Source organism: Hyla sarda, chromosome 8, assembly GCF_029499605.1.
Source record: "Hyla sarda isolate aHylSar1 chromosome 8, aHylSar1.hap1, whole genome shotgun sequence".
In the NCBI taxonomy this organism is placed as follows: domain Eukaryota; kingdom Metazoa; phylum Chordata; class Amphibia; order Anura; family Hylidae; genus Hyla; species Hyla sarda.
This window is the reverse complement of record NC_079196.1, coordinates 33,971,944-33,982,436: the sequence shown is the minus strand read 5'-3', so window position 1 is coordinate 33,982,436 and position 10,493 is coordinate 33,971,944. Positions and strand designations below refer to the sequence as shown.

General features: G+C 49.3%; 1 protein-coding gene across 1 annotated transcript; it reads left to right on the top strand.

The window, feature by feature from the left end:
• Positions 1 to 242: 242 nt before the first annotated feature.
• Positions 243 to 3,593, top strand: LOC130285274 (uncharacterized). Its single transcript, XM_056536626.1, has 2 exons — positions 243 to 930; positions 3,484 to 3,593. Exons 1-2 carry the CDS (start codon positions 432 to 434, stop codon positions 3,591 to 3,593), a joined length of 609 nt encoding a protein of 202 aa, XP_056392601.1. The 5' UTR covers positions 243 to 431.
• The last annotated feature ends 6,900 nt before the right edge of the window (positions 3,594 to 10,493 follow it).

The window sequence follows — 10,493 nt, the reverse complement described above, 5'->3', positions numbered from 1 at the left end:
CACGCCCCCTCCCATAGACTTGCATTGAGGGGGCACGGCCTGACATCACGAGGGGGCTTGGCAATCCCCCCAGCGTGCACACAGCGTTCTGAACAAAATGTTAGGGCCCTGGAAGGTAATGTAAGGGCCACATGGGATGGGCCATCATCCCCTCCCTAAAGGGTTCAGTTTAAGTGGATGGGAAATAGTTAATATAATGTTTACAGTTTTGAGTCTGCACAGTTACTAACCTCTGTGCCGAGTTCTCTCATAGGGCCAGCTTGTTGCTGGGCAGAATGGCTCTGGATCAGGATTGGTGAATCGCTGTAGCGGCGGGAAGACAGAAGTCTATTTAAACAACAGCTGGACTGACCCGGTGGTCAGTCTGAAGTAACACCTGTGGAAGATTCAGCGTGTTATTGTTCTTGAATTTCATCAAGAAGTGCATTACTATGTCCTGCCCTCATACAAATGAGCTGTATCTTCGTTTATTAGAGAAAGCCGCGGGCCCGGGCGGCGAAGCCTGGCTCATGAGATGCTTGCAGGAATGCCCATCTTCAGTAAATCCAGTAGAGGAGGAGACTCGGACGCCACTGCCTGTTCCGGTTACGTTCCTTTTGCCTTCCGGAAGTTCCAACGCCACCGAGGACGCTATGGAGTCACGGGAGGTGGTTGCGTCTGCGCCTAATGTTCCGGACGTCATCTTCGATGGACCCGCACCGGAAGTCGTCATCGGAGCTAGGCCGGAAGCCAGAGGATCCCCGGAGCAGCTCAGAAGGTCCTTGAGGAGCTCCAGCCGGACGAAAAGGAAGAATTATTCACCGGAAATCGCCGGCAGCAGCCGGGCAGCCAGCAAGAAGACCACCGTCCCACCCTCCCGCCCAGCCGGTTCCGGATCACCGCCGAGGAGAGAAGACGCAGGCCCTTCAGCTGCGGTGAGGGCATCGGGTGGTGAGTATGATGCCGCTCAGTCTTTATTGCATAGAAGTTTAGCTGGGTGTATGGGTTCAACGCCTGGGCATAGCTTCCTTGCTGGCATGGCGTCCTTCTTTAATATGATGGCTGCGGTGCCGGCAGGGGAGCAGTTAACGACCCCCCCCTCACTCTCATTCTGCTTCTTTGGGGAATCCCAGCAGTGCCTGGGTTCCTCAACCTAACAGCTCCGGGTTAACCCATTCCTGCCCGGCAACCAGTAATAGCTCAGCTCAGCTTAGTGGTGTTAATACAGTCGATTCTGCCAACCAGTTAAGGGTATTTAATGCTAAAGAGGGTAACACGCCTGACATGTCAGGCAAACAGCAGGATTCGGAACGGCAATCTCTCCCCTCCTTGTCAGTTCCTGGTTTTTGTATGAAGGAGGCTCTTACTTGTGAGTTGTCTCCGTTAGGTTTTCACTTATCGGTCAGCACCAAGGAAAAGATATGGAGGGGCGAATATATTGAGATATTCTCTTTGTTGCCGTCAGTTAAGGAACAACAGAAAAGTTCTGATGGCAAGAAGGAGGACAAGGAGGATGAGAAAAGGAAAACGCAAGCGGTGAGGTCATTTAATAATTGGGTGCAAGCGTTTTGTATTTTTGCCGCAGTCATGGGTGAGAAGAAGCCGAATTTATGTTCGGCTTTATTCCAACACATGGACATTATATTGGAGGCATACAGAAATTTTGGTGGGGTTGCCTGGATAGGTTATGATGAAATGTTTCGTCAGAAATTATCTGTCCATCCTCAAATTAAATGGGGTCAAAAGGATGTGGGTTTGTGGCTGAATTTAATGTTACCACAAAGGTCTCGCAGCTTGCCTCCCGCAAGTCATGGCTCCTTTCGCAAAGGGGTATGTTTTGCCTTTAACGAGAGCCATTGCAGGTGGCAGGCCAGCTGCAAATATAGACACGAATGCTCCCATTGCGGGGCAAATCACCCAGTCTCCAAATGCTTTAAAAGAATCAATTTGTCTACCCAGAATGCCCCGTCCAGCAGGGAGGCGCTTTCCCGCAGCATGGACTCCAGTGACGCTCAGAAACATGTTGCCATTTCTAAGCAGGTACCCAGACACGCTGAGAGCTAATATGTTGCTGGAGGGTTTTGCTATTGGTTTTTTTGTTCCTGAATTTTCTGGCACGGGATGCTCCTGGGTAGACAATTTGAAATCAGTGGCTCGACATGCTGAGGTGGTCAGAAAGAAAATAAAGAAAGAGGTTGAGGAGGGCAGAGTTGAGGGTCCTTTTGATTCCCCCCCGTTTGATAATTTTAGGTTGTCCCCTTTGGGTATTGTCCCCAAAAAAGAACCAGGGGAGTTCAGATTAATTCATCATTTATCTTACCCTTTAAATTCATCTCTGAATGATGCGGTTAACAATGAGAAATTTCAGGTTGAGTATGCGTCTTTTGACTCCGCCTTGGACAAGTTGCGTAAGTTCGGTCAAGGTGCGTTAATGGCCAAGGCGGACATCAAATCGGCGTTTAGATTGTTACCGGTTAGGGAGACGGGTTATAATTCATTGGGTTTCCAATTTGACAACAAGTTTTACTTTGATAAGGCTCTCCCAATGGGCTTTACACTTTCTTGTTATTATTTTGAGGCATTTGCATCATTTTTAGAGTGGTCTGTCAAGCAGGTTTGCCCGGTAGGTGATATGTTGCACTACTTAGATGATTTTTTGTTTTTGGGTCAGGGTGGTAAGGAGGATATCCACAGACTGTTTAAGGCTTTTAAAGATATCTGCTGTTTGTTTGGTGTACCTTTAGCTAATGAGAAAACAGTTCGTCCATGTCAAAGGTTGATCTTTTTAGGTGTTGTTATTGATTCTGGTTTTATGTTATTTTCATTACCTCGGGAGAAAATTATGTCTATGCTGGATAGCATACATATTTTTATGGTTAAAAAGAAAGTTACCCTTAAGGAATTACAAAGGTTGTTGGGTCTGCTAGTCTTTGCAGCCAGGGTGATTCCCATGGGCAGGGTGTTTTCAAAGAGATTATATATGGCTACAAGGGGCCTTAAGTCACCTAGGAGTCATGTTAGATTAGATAGAATGATGAAAGATGATCTATCTTTGTGGGCTGAGTTTTTAACTAACTTTAATGGTGCATCTATCTGGCAGGCTGACTTTGTTTCTCTTGAAGAGTTAGGTATTTTCACAGATGCAGCGGGTTCATTTGGCTTTGGTGCATATTTTAATGGACAATGGTCAGCAGAACCATGGCCGGTGTCTTGGTTTGAGGCGGGTTTTACAGCTAATATTCTATTGTTAGAATTGTTTCCAGTAGTGGTCGCCATAGTTTTATGGGGTCAGTTGTTCAAGAACAGGAGGATAGTTGTACACACGGATAATAAAGGAGTGGCGTTTGCAATTAACTGTTTGTCTGCTAAATCTGAGCCAGTGGTTAAGTTGCTGCGGCACTTGGTGCTTCTGTGTTTGCAATTAAATGTTTGGCTTAAGGCTACCTATATTAAGGACAAGGTGAATTGTATAGCTGATTCTTTGTCACGGGGTCAATTCCACAGGTTTCAGCAATTATGCCCGGAGGCAGCCAAGGAAGGCATACCGTGTCCACCCCATTTATGGGACCTCGTGTGGGACTGATACAGGAATACGCGAAGAAGTCCATTGCTGACAAAACATATGCGGATTATTGCAAGTTTTGGTCTGTATGGTGTTCGTTTTGTAGGGACAATGGTTATTCGCATACTAGTTCAGACATCAATTGTGCCCTGCAGTTTCTTGCTTCTTTGTTAGTCAAAAAATTGTCCCATAGTTATGTGTCCAGTTTTTTAGCTGGGATATCATTTTTCCAGAAGTGGATTGGTGTTAGACATATCAACTCATTCTTCCAAGTTAAACAGGTCATGAAAGGTTACCGCAGTACGAGAGCTAGTAAGGACCGTAGGCCACCCATAGTTTTTTCTACTCTGGCTAAGCTTTGCAAGGCTTGCCAGGATGTCTGTTTGGATAGCTTTGAATCGGTAATGTTTAAAACAGCCTTTGTTTTGGCATTTTTCGGAGCCCTAAGGGTGGGTGAGTTTACTGCACCAAACAGGCTTTCTCCCTCTCCATTAGCCCTGGAGGACATTTCAATTACTTCCAGGGCATTAATAATAAATATTAAAAGATCTAAAACAGATACATTGGGGAAAGGGAAACTATTATACATTTTTCGTCTGTCAAATAATAATCTTTGTCCTGTTAAAGTGGTGGAGTATTATCTGGCGCTGCGTCCAGGGGTCTCTCCAAATTTTTTCACACACAGAGATGGCTCTCCACTTACCATGTTCCAATTCAAATCTGTCCTAAAGAAATGTGCTAATCACCTAGGTATGGGTAATACAGGCCTTAGCCCGCACTCTTTTAGAATTGGGGCGGCTACTGAAGCCTCCTTAGCTGGTCTGTCTGTAGAAGACATAAAGAAATTGGGCAGATGGGAGTCCGATAGGTACAAGATTTATATTCGCCCAGAATTGTTGATTGATTAACTATTGTTTCTTTCAGATGAAGCTATCAAAATTGTGTGGATTTTGGGACACTCCTTCGTCCACTGGGCCAGGAGGCAAGCGGTAACCAGACCATACGGTTTAAATTTAAATTTTCCAGTTGAAAAGGTCTGTGTTTTTTGGGGGGGACAAAGGGGTTTATGTTTGACTGATCTATTCGATCACGGCCCCATCCGGACGTGTTGGTTCTGCATATAGGTGGGAATGACATAGGCAGAACCAACACGTCTTTATTGTACCAGAACCTCAAGCAGACAATATTTTCCATTATGGATATGTTTCCGTCAGCGACAGTTGTGTTTTCAGAAATGATACCTAGACTGGCCTGGGCAACCAAAAAGAATCGTTTCCTTGAGAGAATTCGGAAACGTTTAAATAGAAGTATGGAGAAATTCATGAAATCTGTGGGTGGGTTTTCTTATAGACACACTGATCTGGAGGGTTTCATTCCAGGGTTGTATAGATTTGACAATGTACACTTGTCCTACATAGGAGTGGAGATTTTCAATACGGGGCTCCAGAATATTATTGAAAGGCCACGGTTGTGGGGTAGGCATGCCTGTATGTCACGATGCCGGCTGGCAGGTAGTGGATCCTCTGTGCCAGAGAGGGATTGGCGTGGACCGTGCTAGTGGACCGGTTCTAAGTCACTACTGGTTTTCACCAGAGCCCGCCGCAAAGCGGGATGGTCTTGCTGCGGCGGTAGTGACCAGGTCGTATCCACTAGCAACGGCTCACCTCTCAGGCTGCTGAAGATAGGCGCGGTACAAGGGAGTAGACAGAAGCAAGGTCGGACGTAGCAGAAGGTCGGGGCAGGCAGCAAGGATCGTAGTCAGGGGCAACGGCAGGAGGTCTGGAACACAGGCTAGGAACACACAAGGAAACGCTTTCACTGGCACAATGGCAACAAGATCCGGCAAGGAAGTGCAGGGGAAGTGAGGTGATATAGGGAAGTGCACAGGTGAAGACACTAATTGGAATCACTGCGCCAATCAGCGGCGCAGTGGCCCTTTAAATCGCAAAGACCCGGCGCGCGCGCGCCCTAGGGAGCGGGGCCGCGCGCGCCGGGACAGGACCGAGGGAGAGCGAGTCAGGTACGGGAGCCGGGGTGCGCATCGCGAGCGGGCGCTACCCGCATCGCGAATCGCATCCCGGCTGGAAGCGGAATCGCAGCGCCCCGGGTCAGTGGATCTGACCGGAGCGCTGCAGCGGGGAGAGTGTAGCGAGCGCTCCGGGGAGGAGCGGGGACCCGGAGCGCTCGGCGTAACAGTACCCCCCCCCTTGGGTCTCCCCCTCTTCTTAGAGCCTGAGAACCTGAGGAGCAGACTTTTGTCTAGGATGTTGTCCTCAGGTTCCCAGGATCTCTCTTCAGGACCACAACCCTCCCAGTCCACTAAAAAAAAAGTTTTCCCTCTGACCTTTTTAGAGGCTAAGATCTCTTTGACAGAGAAGATGTCCGAGGAGCCGGAAACAGGAGTGGGAGGAACAGATTTGGGAGAAAAACGGTTGAGGATGAGTGGTTTAAGAAGAGAGACGTGAAAGGCATTAGGGATACGAAGAGAAGGAGGAAGAAGAAGTTTGTAAGAGACAGGATTAATTTGACACAAAACTTTGAAAGGACCAAGATAGCGTGGTCCCAACTTGTAGCTAGGGACACGGAAGCGGACATATTTAGCGGAGAGCCATACCTTGTCTCCAGGGGAAAAAACGGGAGGAGCTCTTCTTTTCTTATCTGCGAACTTCTTCATGCGTGATGAAGCCTGTAAGAGAGAATTTTGGGTCTCTCTCCATATGATGGAAAGGTCACGAGAAATTTCATCCACAGCGGGTAGACCAGAGGGCAAGGGGGTAGGGAGGGGGGGAAGAGGGTGACGGCCGTACACCACGAAAAATGGGGATTTGGAGGAAGATTCAGAGACTCTGAAGTTATACGAGAATTCGGCCCATGGAAGGAGATCTGCCCAGTCATCCTGGCGGGAGGAAACAAAATGTCGCAAATAATCACCCAAGACCTGGTTAATTCTTTCTACTTGTCCATTGGACTGGGGATGATATGCAGAAGAAAAATTTAATTTAATCTTGAGTTGTTTACAGAGAGCCCTCCAGAATTTAGACACGAATTGGACACCTCTATCCGAGACGATCTGCGTAGGCAACCCGTGAAGACGAAAAATGTGTACAAAAAATTGTTTAGCCAACTGAGGCGCTGAAGGAAGACCAGGAAGAGGGATGAAATGTGCCATTTTGGAGAATCGATCAACGACCACCCAAATAACAGTGTTGCCACGGGAAGGGGGTAAATCAGTAATAAAATCCATACCAATCAGAGACCAAGGCTGTTCGGGGACAGGCAGGGGATGAAGAAAACCAGCGGGCTTCTGGCGAGGAGTCTTATCCCGGGCACAGATAGTGCAGGCTCGCACAAAGTCCACAACATCCGTCTCCAGAGTCGGCCACCAATAGAAGCGGGAGATGAGTTGCAGAGATTTCTTGATGCCCACATGACCTGCGAGATGGGAGGAGTGACCCCATTTGAGGATTCCGAGGCGTTGGCGTGGAGAAACAAAGGTCTTTCCTGGAGGAGTTTGCCTGATGAAGGCAGGAGAAGTGGAGATCAGGCAGTCAGGTGGAATGATGTGTTGCGGAGAGAGTTCAACTTCTGAGGCATCCGAGGAACGAGAGAGAGCATCGGCCCTAATGTTCTTATCGGCAGGACGAAAGTGAATCTCAAAATTAAACCGGGCAAAGAACAGAGACCACCGGGCCTGGCGAGGATTCAGCCGTTGGGCAGACTGGAGGTAGGAGAGGTTCTTGTGGTCGGTGTAAATAATAACTGGAAATCTTGATCCCTCCAGCAGATGCCTCCATTCCTCAAGTGCTAATTTAATGGCTAGAAGCTCTCGATCCCCGATGGAGTAGTTCCTCTCCGCCGGAGAGAAGGTCCTAGAAAAAAAAACCACAAGTGACGGCATGCCCGGAAGAATTTTTCTGTAGAAGAACAGCTCCAGCTCCCACTGAGGAGGCATCAACCTCCAGTAGGAAGGGTTTGGAAGGGTCAGGTCTGGAGAGCACGGGAGCCGAAGAAAAGGCAGACTTGAGTCGTTTAAAGGCGTCTTCCGCTTGAGGAGGCCAGGACTTGGGATCGGCATTTTTTTTGGTTAAAGCCACGATAGGAGCCACAAGGGTAGAAAAATGTGGAATAAATTGCCTGTAATAATTGGCGAACCCCAAAAAGCGTTGGATAGCACGGAGTCCGGAGGGGCGTGGCCAATCTAAGACGGCAGAGAGTTTGTCTGGATCCATTTGTAGTCCCTGGCCAGAGACCAAATATCCTAGAAAAGGAAGAGATTGGCATTCAAACAGACATTTCTCAATTTTAGCATAGAGTTGATTGTCACGAAGTCTCTGAAGAACCATACGGACATGCTGGCGGTGTTCTTCTAGATTGGCCGAAAAAATTAGGATATCATCCAGATATACAACAACACAGGAGTATAACAGATCACGAAAAATTTCATTAACAAAGTCTTGGAAGACAGCAGGGGCGTTGCACAGGCCAAAGGGCATGACCAGATACTCAAAGTGTCCATCTCTGGTGTTAAATGCTGTTTTCCACTCATCCCCCTCTCTGATGCGGATGAGGTTATAGGCGCCTCTTAAGTCCAATTTAGTAAAGATGTGGGCACCTTGGAGGCGATCAAAGAGTTCAGAGATGAGGGGTAGGGGGTAGCGGTTCTTAACCGTGATTTTATTAAGACCGCGGTAGTCAATGCAAGGACGTAGGGAGCCATCTTTTTTGGACACAAAGAAAAATCCGGCTCCGGCAGGAGAGGAGGATTTACGGATAAAGCCCTTTTTTAAATTTTCCTGGACGTATTCAGACATGGCAAGAGTCTCTGGGGCAGAGAGAGGATAAATTCTGCCCCGGGGTGGAGTAGTGCCCGGGAGGAGGTCGATAGGACAATCATAAGGCCTGTGAGGAGGTAGAGTCTCCGCTTGTTTTTTGCAGAAAACATCCGCGAAGTCCATATAGGCCTTAGGGAGACCGGTTACTGGAGGAACCACAGAGTCACGGCAAGGGTTACTGGGAACCGGTTTTAGACAGTCCTTGGAACAAGAGGGCCCCCAACTCTTGATCTCCCCAGTGGACCAATCCAGGGTTGGGGAATGAAGTTGAAGCCAGGGAAGTCCAAGGAGAATTTCCGAGGTGCAATTGGGGAGGACCAAAAGTTCAATCCTCTCGTGATGAGATCCGATGCTCATTAGAAGGGGCTCCGTGCGGAAACGTATGGTACAGTCCAATCTTTCATTGTTTACACAATTGATGTAAAGGGGTCTGGCGAGACTGGTCACTGGGATGTTGAACCTGTTGACGAGAGAGGCCAAAATAAAATTTCCTGCAGATCCAGAGTCCAAGAAGGCCACAGTAGAGAAGGAGAAGGCAGAGGCAGACATCCGCACAGGCACAGTAAGACGTGGAGAAGCAGAGTAGACATCAAGGATTGTCTCACCTTTGTGCGGAGTCAGCGTACGTCTTTCCAGGCGGGGAAGACGGATAGGACAATCCCTCAGGAAGTGTTCGGTACTAGCACAGTACAGGCAGAGGTTCTCCATGCGGCGTCGTGTCCTCTCTTGAGGTGTCAGGCGAGACCGGTCGACCTGCATAGCCTCCACGGCGGGAGGCACAGGAACAGATTGCAGGGGACCAGAGGAGAGAGGAGCCGAGGAGAAGAAACGCCTCGTGCGAACAGAGTCCATATCTTGGCGGAGCTCCTGACGCCTTTCGGAAAAACGCATGTCAATGCGAGTGGCTAGGTGAATAAGTTCATGAAGATTAGCAGGCATTTCTCGTGCGGCCAGAACATCTTTAATGTTGCTGGATAGGCCTTTTTTAAAGGTCGCGCAGAGGGCCTCATTGTTCCAGGATAATTCTGAAGCAAGAGTACGGAATTGTACGGCATACTCGCCAACGGAAGAATTACCCTGGACCAGGTTCAACAGGGCAGTCTCAGCAGAAGAGGCTCGGGCAGGTTCCTCAAAGACACTTCGAATTTCCGAGAAGAAGGAGTGTACGGAGGCAGTGACGGGGTCATTGCGGTCCCAGAGCGGTGTGGCCCAAGACAGGGCTTTTCCAGACAGAAGGCTGACTACGAAAGCCACCTTAGACCTTTCAGTGGGAAACAGGTCCGACATCATCTCCAGATGCAGGGAACATTGGGAAAGAAAGCCACGGCAAAACTTAGAGTCCCCATCAAATTTATCCGGCAAGGATAGGCGTAGACCAGGAGCGGCCACTCGCTGCGGAGGAGGTGCAGGAGCTGGCGGAGGAGATGACTGCTGAAGCTGTGGTAGTAACTGCTGTAGCATAACGGTCAGTTGAGACAGCTGTTGGCCTTGTTGCGCTATCTGTTGTGACTGCTGGGCGACCACCGTGGTGAGGTCAGCGACAACTGGCAGAGGAACTTCAGCGGGATCCATGGCCGGATCTACTGTCACGATGCCGGCTGGCAGGTAGTGGATCCTCTGTGCCAGAGAGGGATTGGCGTGGACCGTGCTAGTGGACCGGTTCTAAGTCACTACTGGTTTTCACCAGAGCCCGCCGCAAAGCGGGATGGTCTTGCTGCGGCGGTAGTGACCAGGTCGTATCCACTAGCAACGGCTCACCTCTCAGGCTGCTGAAGATAGGCGCGGTACAAGGGAGTAGACAGAAGCAAGGTCGGACGTAGCAGAAGGTCGGGGCAGGCAGCAAGGATCGTAGTCAGGGGCAACGGCAGGAGGTCTGGAACACAGGCTAGGAACACACAAGGAAACGCTTTCACTGGCACAATGGCAACAAGATCCGGCAAGGAAGTGCAGGGGAAGTGAGGTGATATAGGGAAGTGCACAGGTGAAGACACTAATTGGAATCACTGCGCCGATTAGCGGCGCAGTGGCCCTTTAAATCGCAAAGACCCGGCGCGCGCGCGCCCTAGGGAGCGGGGCCGCGCGCGCCGGGACAGGACCGAGGGAGAGCGAGTCAGGTACGG

Coding starts and splice junctions, on each gene's coding strand:
- LOC130285274 (XM_056536626.1), top strand. CDS start 432: ATGTCCTGCCCTCATACAAATGAGCTGTATCTTCGTTTATTAGAGAAA. Junction 931..3,483: donor TGCGGTGAGGGCATCGGGTG/GTGAGTATGATG, acceptor TCAATTCCACAG/GTTTCAGCAATTATGCCCGG.